Source organism: Dicentrarchus labrax, unplaced genomic scaffold, assembly GCF_905237075.1.
Source record: "Dicentrarchus labrax unplaced genomic scaffold, dlabrax2021, whole genome shotgun sequence".
NCBI lineage: Eukaryota > Metazoa > Chordata > Actinopteri > Moronidae > Dicentrarchus > Dicentrarchus labrax.
The window spans coordinates 3841110-3853633 of record NW_026136703.1 but is presented as its reverse complement, the minus strand read 5'-3'; the positions used below and the strand labels follow the sequence as shown (position 1 = coordinate 3853633).

Genomic DNA, 12524 nt, shown 5'->3' with positions numbered 1-12524 from the left:
TGTGACTCTAAATGTTGTATGTAATGTGTTCGAGTTTTATAAACGCACTGTAAATATCTTTATATGTAGCCCAAAACAAGTAGCTATTACTTATATACTTATACTTACTTACATACTTACACCACTTAGCTGTAGAACTGTTTTTGAGTAAACTATGCTGGTGATCTGTCTTTTAGAGTCTGTTCTGCAGACATTTGCAAGCTGAAAAGTGTTTCATTTTGATGAAGATGAATGAACAGCTCTCAACTCTTTTTCTGCACACATCAGAATGATTTATTAGTCTGGCTAAAATTAGGTTGTTACGGTATCAATTTAAAGTAGAAGGAGAAATGATTGTTTTAATTAGTGAATATCAATCCAAAGACAACACAAACACACATGTACTCACAACATTTTTAAAACAAAAATAAACTTTCTTAAGAATACAGAACATCAAATTTCCTCTTCCATTTAGTCCGCCATGTTGAACGCAATGTTTCTAGCCCACAAGGGACAAACCAAGCAGTGGCTCCAGGGGTGTTAATTAACGGTTTGTGCTTGCTGCCACTAAATTGTACACACTGGTCCTTTAAATTCTAATTCATTAGCCCTATTATTTGCCACCATCTGTTCATTAAGTAAAAAAAAATGTTTAATTACATTAGATCCCGTAACATTTTATTTTCATAATTATGAAACAAGTACTAACCTAATTATTACCAGACACATACTGTATGTCACACATTAGCCTGTTTGTGATTATGTGCATTGAAGATACCATGTAATTATGTTAGCAGTTGCACTGAAAAATGGTCATTTTTGACCTTTAAAAACTCTTCTCATTCAGATATTACAGGCCAGGTCTAAAGGAGGATGCAGTTCAATGGTGGAGCTGGATGTCCCAGATACACGGCAGCCACTCCCTTCACTTGCTCCTTTAGCAGTCATCCTCTGCAATGGTGACAACTGAATGCATGTTGTGTCCAACTCAGCATGCTGAATTTACCGTCGGCCAACATGTTCTGTCACACATTCATCACATGACACATACTGTTCCTCCTCCCAAGGCATGTGACAATACTGTCCCCCAACCGTTTCTCACCCTGGGGGGTTTCAGATGGCAGAGAAATAGTTCTATATTTGGTATTCATAATGAATGAAAAGAATAAAAGGAGGTGATGACTGACCATCCAACTAGCAGCAACAACCTCCTGTCACATATTTACATCCCCTTCATTACATGTGTGTCAGGACTGGATTAAGTGGCTAGGGGGCCCGGGGCAAAAATGAGCTGTAGGCCCCTACTGACCACCCACTGCATTGTGTTTGTATGTGGTGTAACAGTCTGTGACGTTATATTTAAAGACACACTTTCATTCAAGAATATACATAAATGTTAGACAGTAGACAATTTGTTCGTTTTTATCAGGGTGGGTGTCCCAGTGGCACGGAATCATAACACAAGTTACACATTATGATGTTCTCTACATTTTCTCTTTTTAAAATGCGCCACTGACTCGAGTCATAATGCTTATCGCCATGCACAGATTGGATTTGCTGAGTAGCATCAAAAAAGCAGTAGCTAGAAAAGTATTGTCGGTTAAAATAGAAACACTGTGTCAAAGCAGAATAATTCTCAGTAATATATCGGTTATAGCTCAGGGTCTGGCTCCGGACCCAGACTGCGATCCACCAATTAGTGACCTTGGTACTAGGGGATGGAGGGGGGGATGACAGGCGATGGCGTCCACCCTCAAATCACCTAGGCCTGATGTAAACTTTACAATTAAAATTACAAAAATAAGGATGTGACTTCAAATCAGTAGGGGTGCCAACAAAAGTACTTGTAACTAATTATGTTTGGTGCAGTAACTGTAATATTATCACTGAAATGTGTTAGCTATTAGTTACACTACTAGTTACTGGGAAAAGTAATACTATTAGTGTAATATTATCATTAGTAATGAGTTACTGCCCAACACTGACAATAGACTACATTTGGTACAAAATGGAGCACTGACTGACCAATGAAATATACAGTATTTCACACATAGGTCATCTAACTCTCATTTGGGGCTGTCACAAAGCAGCAGTCCTGATGCTCCAGTCTGTGTCGGTGCTTTCTGGTGTGTCTGCCTCAAATCTTCACTTATAGTTGGAGGACATTTACACCAAAGGACACGCGCGCTCACACACACACACACACACACACACACACACACACACACACAGTCGTCCTCCAGAGGTGCAGCAGCAGCCCGCACACCACTACGCTGTTTCTATGTATGTGCCGGCACAGTGCAGACAGAGGTTGTAAACATGGCGGCGGACGGGATGGTGCTCACCAACCACGACCATCAGACCCGAGTGGGGATTCTGACGGGTAAGGACACTGTTTGATGAAATGCGAAAAAATGTTTCTCAATAGTGCACCTCTGTGGCGTTTTGCCGTCGGTTGCCCGTGCACGTCGGTGTCACGATACAAGCTGTCTTCGCTGCCGAGCTAGCTATCGTTAGCCAGCACGCTAAGCTAACCGGGTTCCGTTGACTGTCATTGCTTTAGCGTTAGCTGCCTGCCTTTTTGACAGGTCGGACAAATGTGGAATTTGCTTCGAAGCGACGTTATTTGCAATTGTGTATTGGAGTTTATAACGTATGTATTCACATGCGAAAGCTGGCATATTTAGCACTGTAGTAGCTATAGCTTACACGACAGTGCAACGAGATATATTTTAATCAGCGTCAAGTGAGACAGCGGGGAAGAGAACGCCCAGCGAAGACTTTCACAATTAAGGGGCTGTTGGTTGGCGAGCATGTGCTGCAATGAGGTTTTAACTAAAATTGGCGCTTTTATTTTGAAAGCAAAGCCGCCATTCTTCCGATGTTGCTGTGCTGTATGTTTCCACCTTCACGCGAAGGCAACATTATATTTTCTCGCAATGTAGCGTTACCGAGCCTACATCAGCTGCATTATTCATGTCCCTTTGCAGATCCGATGTGTTGGCCGCTGTTGAGGATGCTTTTCATTTACGTTTCCTTTATGGTTCTTTTGACTGCCATTTCATTTGGGCTTACTGTCTGTGTTTTTATTTAACACAGAAATTTACATTTATTAATAATAAATCGTTTGGTAGCTATTAAAAGCCAGTAAGAAGGCAGGGCGCAACGTCAAAGCGAAATGAATTCTGTTTTGCAGGTCGTCTTAGCAGCTTCCTTAATTAGCTCAGCTGATGTTCGCCTCTGAGTCGTGCAGAGGAGGACTGGGACCAGTATACAGTCGTGTGTCAGCCACCAGTCACTAGTAGCCCTGCTGCCTCCTCGCCAAGGCAGGGGAGACGTGAGAATAATGTTAAGAGGATGCGAGCCCGCAGCTGGCTGGGAATCTCTGTCGTGGTTTTGACGAGCTAGCATCTTGGCTAACCGCAGCTATCCCTGCTGTCCATCCAGCTGACAGCCACTACCTCCTGTCACATGCTAAGACACGTTCCCAGCCCATTCATGTGGTGTGTGTGTGTGTGTGTGTGTGTGTGTGTGTGTGTGTGTGTGTGTGTGTGTGTGTGTGTGTGTGAGGGAATGTGTGTGTTACCCAGCTGCTGGAGATGTGTTGGGAAGACATCTTAACTCAAGAGTTAGGTCAGGCTTAGGGTTAAACATAGGGGTTAAGACATTTGACTTAAGGCATGCTTAAAGCTGCAGTAGGTTACTTTTATAAAAATAACTTTTTGTCATTATTGTTGATTTTTTTGACAGTAGTACACGAGAGAGATAATCTGTGAAAAGATCAGGTTCCTCCGGCTCGTTCTAGTGCTCCTGATGGCATTTGCAAGAATCCACTGTGCCTGAATGAAAACAGCCAATCAGAGCCAAAAAAAAAAAAAATATATATATATGTGCTTTGGGTTGGAGGCTTGAAGATAGCTGATTGTTGAGTTTCATTCCCAGGTTCCCAAAGCGTCTGTATTTGACGGCATGGGAATGAGACTCAACTATCAACTATCTTATTGGTTGGTTTTTCGTTCAGGCCAGAAGACCCTGATTCGTTCACAGATAATCGGTCTCTTGTTCTACTGTCAGGATACAGTGACAGATTCAGCAAATACAAGAAAAAAAGATTTTTATAAAAATTACGGACTGCAGCGTTAAGGTTACGCTAAAGGTGCTGACAATGTGACATAATACTGACAATGAACACAGAACTGTTGGTTCTATCAGTCAAAGTCTCATAGGGTGATATCCTGGATATAAGATTTGGCCACTTATAATATTACAAAAATATCTGTTTGGCTATGCAGGTCTAAATGCTCAGTTCCGATATTTTGCTGAGATCAGATTGTTGTTCACATTATAATTTAAATGCAACCGCCGTCAGACTCCAGTGTGAACAGTATACAGCCCCAAAGTAACCCGCATGCGCAGAAGAAGACGTGACGCCACAGCGCACTGTGTTTACGGAAGTAAATGTGGATGTTACACATGTCAGCGTGTGTGTATCAATTTTGAAGTTGTTGTGCAATCGGAGCCGACAAAATTATGATCAAATCGTCCATTGTTTTGATATTGCCGCGTTCCGCCTCGGTTGACCGTTCAGACTGAGGTCACTTTGAAAAACATCAGACATGTCTCTGATTTAGGACCACATATGAAAGTGGCTTGGATCTGATTTGAAAAAATCTGATTTGTGCTGTTCAGACTGTCATAGAAAAATCAGATATGGATCACATATGTGCAAAAAAGTGGGATTTGGGCCACTTTTGCCTGCAGTGTGAACGTAGCCTTTGTCTCCTGTTATCACTGGGTAGAAGCAGCTTGGTCAAAGCTACGCACTGTGCGAGTCAGAAAATGCTGTAAATACTTAATAAATACTTAAAAATGTATATTCTTCCACAGCAGAAAATAGCCCCCAATACATACGAACAAATTTCCTCCTGCCTGAGTAGCATTACTAGTATTGCTTGCTTTTAAATATTTACATTTTCACTAGGAACAAATTAGCTTTGGATAGCTACAGTTTGTGCCTTTCACTCTGTACAAGGGATAAGGGCCGATTATCTAGCATCTTGAGATAGTTGGCATTGGCTGAACCCTGTGCTCACAAGATTCTCATTTCTAAATGTTAACACGTTTCTCCCATCCTAAATGATAGCAAATATAATCTAAAACTCTCTCTGGCTAGCGTTAAATATATATAATGTAATAATGTATAGAATAAGCATACAGCATAAACCAGGGTATTTTTCTTTTTCTTTAATTCATAGAAAATCCATCTAAAACAACATGTTACTGGCTAAGATAATCATGTATATTAGATTGAAATAATATAATTATATGTGACTTTGTTTTGAATGCGACATCAACCATCGGCATCGGCCCATATCAGTCAACCACTACAATTACATTTGACTCAAAGCTGATCTGGCCTTTTTTTCTGAAAATGAAATACCCAGCAAACTATGAAAAACCTACAAGTTTCAAATCAAAATATTTAATTTGCTGCATTGTAAACAGAACAGAAACTGCGTTTCCTATCCATGTAGCCAGAACTGTCATATCTTCTCGCCTGTTTAGTAAAGCACAAAGAATATATAAAAGCATTAATATGTTTGAAAATACAGTAGAAACTCATCAATAAAGACACATCTGACTGATAAACTGTTTTCTTTTTGGTTAATGTTGTACAACTTGAGCAAGAACCTTTGTCACTTGTGGCTACCATCTCTGTTTGGTTTAGGCAATAAGAGTCGCAAGTTCAAGGTTCATTTATTTGTCACCGTACAACACAGGGTTGCACAATGAAATGCAAGTTGTAGTCTTTATGCAACAAGCAAAGGACAAGGACAGCCCTTCCATTCAACTTTTAAATTTTGCCACTTAGACGTTTCGGGTAAGACACCCTTCTTCATCGTGTTTTGGCAAATTCACAATGACTATACAGAGGTGGGATTAATTAGGTTAACATAACCGGCACAACTAGTACATTCCAACAGGGGGAGCTACAAGCACAGGCAGTATCATATGATATCAAATACATGGAAACTCAAAAAAACTCAAATTATATGCACAACATAAATACTTCATGAAAAACAAGCAAATGAAATCTCCTCATTCATGCCATTGGGTATTGAGGAAGTGTATCCGATACTTCTCCCTTTGTGGAAGGACTCTGTCCCTGTTCCCGCCTCTCGATGGACACTTCACTGTCTCAATGACTTTGATTTAACGTCATGATTACGAATATATGCAACACTTTATACAACACAAGACAAACTATTTTTTATGGTAGTTCTAAGTTATTCTTCATTGTGCAGCACATATTTTTTTGTCCAGATGGTTAAAAGAGAATTCTGGAAGTACCATCTGGGGTTTTCAAAGGTTGACAGATGTTTAATTTTCTGAAAAGCAGATGTAACCTATATGTTATTGTGTGAGGCCCAAACTAGGGCTGGGCTTTGCGTTTTGGTCTTTTCATGGAAATGGTTGGCAGTAAGCTATAGAATAACACCAGCCTTTACTTGTAGAGACCAGACTGGCCAGAGGTAGAACTTAAGTCCAAAAGGAGTTGCTTGCAGAGAATGTGTACATAATGTGATTAATAATGTGAATAGAGCCCAGCTGATAAATTGACATTTCAGCTTATTACAGATGGTATTGGCATATATGTTGGCCAGTAATTGAAATGGCAGTATAGAATTATTAAAGATATGTTTGTCACAGGTCAGGTTATGTACAGACCAAAGGCCAGTTCAAGATGGCGGCCTCCATAGAATAGTACCCGTGCCCTCTGTTGATACAAAAAGCAAATTTTAAGGTCACAACATACCTATGAATATTAGGTATGTATGGTATGAAAATGTTTTTCATATGTTTAATGTTTAGGTTAGATGCCTAAGAAATCCACTATTGGTGGGTCTTTTAAAATGAATAGGCACATTTAAGGGTGCAGGTGCCTGTAGTTTGTGTGGCCAAATCAAAAAGCTTCACAACAGTTGCTTAATTTAGCTTTGTCTTATTATCTGTCCTTGAGAGAATATGAATCAGTTTGTGACATTTGTAATCTCAGTTTTTGGAGAGCAAGGAGGCAAGCTCGTTGGCTTCACTCGATCAAAGCAGCGCACCGTGCCAAGTCACACAGTTAGCATCTCACCCTATCTATTCATTTCACAACAACTTCATTAGTTGAGTTAGTTAAATACAATGAATCACACATTAATATACAAAGTCTGAAGAGCAGGATAAATGAAAGAAATAGGTGGATTCCTCTATTCACTGTCAGTCAGACTGCCTATATTCTTAATGTGTCAATACAGAAAATATCGAATGTTTGTGTCTGTGTGAGTGTTCAAGCTGGGTCATATTTGATCACATTGAAAATAAACTCCCAGACTTCCTTGGAGAGTATTTAGTGGTACTTTTTTAAATATGTTCTTGCTGTGTTTGTGTCAAATTATTTAGGAATGTAACTGCAAAACAATCTAAAGATTGGAATCTATGGCCATATATTCAGATGTGCATGTTATCTGAGTAGCTCTCACACTAAATGTATATGGAAAGACTAGTATATAACACTATAGACATTGGTGAAGATCTCTTAATAGTGTCTGAGGTTTCAGCTGGAAATGGAGGAAAACGTTGCTCACTTTCACCAGAGTTGATATCCTGGGTGATCTCTAAATATTTGCGCCCTTGAACTCAGTGTACCATGGTTTCAAGATAAGCTCTGTTTATATATTCATGTGTCAGAAGGCTGTAATGACAGTCTGTCTGCAGTTGCTTAAAAAGACTTAAAATGTAATTAAGTGTAATATCCAGCATTAGAATTACTGGAGTACTTATATGTTTAAATTTCAGTTTTCCCAGTTCTTCCTGGGTTTTCTGGTGAGAAGTCAGCTCAGGCACGTCTGTTCAGCAAAATGTAGACTGGCTTTTTTAAATTGCATGTCAGTATTGATTGAAATTGTTGACATATTGCGAAATACAATTATTTGCTTTCTTGCAAACAGTTAGATGAGAAGATTGGTACCACTCTCCATTGAATATAAGGGCTAAACACTGCGGAAACTGTTTCCCACTGTTTCCAGCCTTCATGCTAAGCTAAGCTAACTGGCTTGTAGCTTCATATTTACTGTACAGTCATGAGACTGCTATTATTCTTCTTATCTAACTCAGGATAAGAAAGCGAATAAGCATTATTCTAATAATGTTAAACTATTCCTTTAAATGTTTCAGGCTTTGAAACGGTCAAACAAAGTCTGAAGTTTGAAATATTAGAACCTTTGTGAAAATTCCCTCTCTTCGTACTGTTTGATATCATTCTTGCATAGGTGGTTAGTGGTGTTTGAGTCTGTACGATTTTCTGGCCTGTGTCAGACTTTTTATACCCAAACCACATCCCTTTGCCAGAAGTAGCCCCTGTTTTAGGTACAAGCTTCTTACTCACTCACCTCCACATTTGTTTTTGTTACCTTCAGATTTCCTCCCTACATTTGTGCTGTGCAGCAGAACGCAAATCATCGTCCGAATGGGGAAAAAATACTGACGTAGAGAGACACAACAAAATAAACAAAATAGCATATGACACGATAAACGTTTCTCTATCGTCACACGATATATATCGTCATATTGCACAGCCCTGATATAAAGCATGAATGAATAGTTAGCTTCTCTTATTAGACTATAAAGGAATACTCCTTATTTTAATATGGTTTGAATAGTATTGCCATTTCCTTTTTTAATATGGATTTTCCCTTGGAAAATTGACAAAACTTCTGGTTAATAACACTAATAACATTAATCAAGTATACATGTGTGAATTGAAAGTATCAACTGAGATTCCACTCTTTTGTAGAAACGCTGTGTGTCAGAGGCGTGCTGTTCTGTAACCTGAACTTCTCTCCTCCTCAGTCAGTGACAGCTGTTTCAGGAACTTGGCTGAGGACAGGAGTGGAGTCAACCTGAAGGACCTGGTCCACGATCCCTCACTGTGAGTCTACACACAGTCACAGTATGGTCTGCACACACACAGGTTGACACATACACACAAAAACTGACATTCCACTGACTGTATCTTTGTCACCTCCTGCAGGCTAGGAGGAGTCATAGCAGCCTACAAGATCGTTCCAGATGAGATCGATGAAATCAAGGTACGCTTGGAGTTCACTAGCAATTACATCACTCACAGTCACACACAAAACAGTATGCTGTGGAAACAGTCTGGACTCTACACTTTCTCACTGGCATTTAAGAATGTTTTAATCTGCCACAGAGATACACACCGTGATGCCACAACACTGAGTGAAAACAGTGGCAGATTCCTCCTTACATACCTCCTGAATCTTGCTCTGCTTGTCTAGCTCATGGGACTTGTTAGCAGTTGGCAGTGACCATCCGTCTACCATCCAGCACTTAGCCAGTCATGATTCCGTACTTCACTGCTTTTCCAGCCACTAGATGCAGTGAGAGTATGATCCTGTCCTGTGGTACTGAGCAGCACCTTAGAGCTGGTAGGGATTGTGGTAGGACACTTGAGCAGGGCAAATGTTTTATCACCAGAGTTTGAACCCAGGTATTTCTTTGAAGAAAAGTGTCTTAATTCATTGCAGCTGCCTGTTGGGCCTGTACTATTGCAGGTAAAGAGGATGCATGATGCAGTGGTTAACTTTGTGTGTGTGTGTTTATGTGTCTGCAGGAAACCCTTCTGGAGTGGTGTGATGAACTAGAGCTGAATCTCATTCTCACCACTGGAGGAACTGGCTTTGCACCACGAGATGTGACACCTGAGGTACAAACACATGAAGCCACTGAAACTGCAAAAATTTAATTAAAATGAATAAATAAATATTAATTCAATTTATTACTTTATTAAAAACAAGTAATTTAGAGAATAAACTAGCCCCACCCCATTTATATCTGGTATTAAAAGGCGATCTGTATCCGGACACGTTATCCAGACATGGAAAAATGTGTAAATGCTTCATGATCGGAATGTGATTGGAACTGCCTGACCACATCTGGAGGACAGGTAGTCTGGCTTTCATTGATCTTTAGTAGGTGTAAACACCATCCGTACAACGTGCTGGCTGTATATAACATAACTGCAACGTTTTTTGACTGCACTGGTGTTAATTTGTAGCCTACACACCAATACTGCAACACAAATGTAATATGTTATTTCTTTATTTAGTATCTCTGACCCCGGCAGAGATTCTAAATAAAGAAATAACATATTTTCGCTGAATTTATAAAAGGGGACAAATAGTAATGTAGACGGCGTTCCACAATGTTTATGAAGTTTTCCATAACTCAGAAACTCTGGGTCTGGGGCTGATTTGATGCCACTTAAATTACTGGCACAGGCTTTGCTCTGGAGGACAGAGATCTGATCTCAATGAGGATAATGAGGAGAATGCATTAAATATACCAGGTGTAAATGCAAAGGCAAGATCTGATTGTTTATTATCTGGATAATGTGTCCGGATGCAGATCACATTTTAATACCAGCTGCTTTGAAAATATAATCTCAATAAAAATAAGAATTCTTAAGGGCATACAAGTGCTATAAAAGTAACTAACTGAGTCCTGGCGTTTGTGTGGTAGGCCACCAGAGAGGTGATAGAGCGAGAGGCTCCGGGTATGGCTCTGGCCATGCTGATGGGATCACTCAACGTCACACCTCTAGGCATGCTGTCCAGGTGAAGACTTGATTTTTATCACTTCTCTGTTTGCTGTCAGTCAGTTGGACAGGCTATCTACACCAGGAGGCCCAGTACAATCTGCTAATCTGTTTTATTTGAACCAAATTAGTGTGTGTGGTATCCGCTCCTGCTCTAATCTCCTTTCTACTGCATTGTCTCCAGGCCAGTGTGTGGCATTCGTGGTAAAACTCTGATCATTAACCTGCCAGGGAGCAAGAAGGGCTCTCAGGTATGATTCTTTGATTTAACTCAACTGTGCCTGATTGAATGTGTCTTGATTAGAGTTGAAAAAATCTAAAAAGATTGTATTGTTCTATTATTGATTATTATGTTGAATATAAAATGTTACGGAATTTGAAATTACATTTAATTTGGTGAAGAACTCATATTGACTTGTTATGGACTTTGACTTGAGACTTACTTACTTGGGACTTGGAAAACCATTCTTTTGTCCCACCTTTAGGTTCTGAATATATTTTTTCTTTAATCTGTGCATAGAACCCATTTTAGAGAACTGTAAGTTATTAGAAAAATAAATTTTATGTAATTTAAGAACAGAGTGGCAATGATTTGGTGTTTATCCTGCTGGGAAAAAATGAATGAATGGTTTTGACTTTAGGTTGCAACATAGCAAAATGTGAAAGAGTCTGAATACTTACTGTTGTTCTTGACTAGCTGGACAACAGTGTTTATAATTGACTAGTTTCAAGCCAATGTCTTTAGTTGCTGTTTGAAAGTGCCCTAAAGTTTAACCTGCAGTCTTTTCCCTCCAGGAGTGTTTTCAATTCATCCTGCCCGCACTGCCCCACGCCATCGACCTGCTGCGTGAAGCCACAGTCGGGGTCAAAGCCACGCACGCCGCCCTGGAACAGCTGCCCTCTCCTTCCCCTCTCCTGGCCAACACGCACACCAACACACACACCGACACGCACACCATGGAGCGCGGCACCCAGTGCGAGGAAGAGGAGGACGAGGAGGAGGACAGGAGGAGAGGTCGACATGCGCACAACCACCACCATCACCAGCATGGCTCCTCCCACATCACCGCAGCTGCTATCGCTGCCAAGGTAACCAGTCGACAGGACACATCACGGCCAGTGTGGCTGCTGCCTCTGGAAACTTGATAGATGAAACTTTAATGATCCCTGTGGGGAAATTAGGGCATTGCAGCAGCAGGCTACTGTACTACTGACTGCAGCTCAGACCCTAGAGGCTGCTGCAGGACTCCAAACAATAACCACATACTGTATCAGTAATTAAAGAATGGACAGCAGGGCATTTCAGAAAGAAATCTGAAAGTCATGCACCAGCTATTTGTAAGTTCAAACGGGACCTAGCTTGAACCATAGACTGTCTCTAAAGATGGACGTCCCACTTTATCCAACTGTACCAAAATGAGGCCAAAATATCCTGGATATGTGTGCTGCCATCTTGCACTGGTCATGTCATTTTGAGCCAGAGTCTGTGCAGTAGTGATCAGGGTTGGATCGTGGTATCATCCGGCCAACTCAATAGCAACTAGGGCTCAGCTGTCAATCATGGTGTGAAACACTCTTTTTACAGAACTAATTTAAATAACTAATTAAAACCAAACTTATCAACAAAATGAACACTTGAACATACATCAGTGTGGTAAGAACTTAATTGACAGAAACCATCTTTTAGAAAAATGTATTTGACGTGTATTTAGATTTTTTTGTTTGGCCCATGTCCTATTAGCTAACATGGAGGCAGTGGGGTTTATGACCTATACTGCAATCAAGATGTTTAGGCTTCACTTTTGGGGAGTTGTTGTGTCATCCATCTTTATATACAGTCAATTGTGTCGATGCATGCATGCAGACATAGTTGACACAG

At 40.3% G+C, this 12524-nt stretch overlaps 1 protein-coding gene across 2 annotated transcripts in view; it reads left to right on the top strand.

Moving 5' to 3' along the window:
- Positions 1-2153: 2153 nt before the first annotated feature.
- The window catches only part of gphna (gephyrin a), a 32254-nt gene continuing 21883 nt past the window's right edge, over positions 2154-12524 (top strand). The window contains exons 1-7 of one of the 2 annotated variants that reach the window (XM_051396283.1): positions 2154-2362; positions 8878-8956; positions 9059-9116; positions 9662-9754; positions 10570-10664; positions 10830-10896; positions 11441-11734. In XM_051396283.1, coding sequence (XP_051252243.1) covers positions 2299-2362; positions 8878-8956; positions 9059-9116; positions 9662-9754; positions 10570-10664; positions 10830-10896; positions 11441-11734 — 750 coding nt within the window. In that variant the 5' untranslated portion in view covers positions 2154-2298. The remainder of the gene's footprint in view (positions 2363-8877; positions 8957-9058; positions 9117-9661; positions 9755-10569; positions 10665-10829; positions 10897-11440; positions 11735-12524) is intronic. The other variant, XM_051396282.1, reaches the window with a different exon arrangement.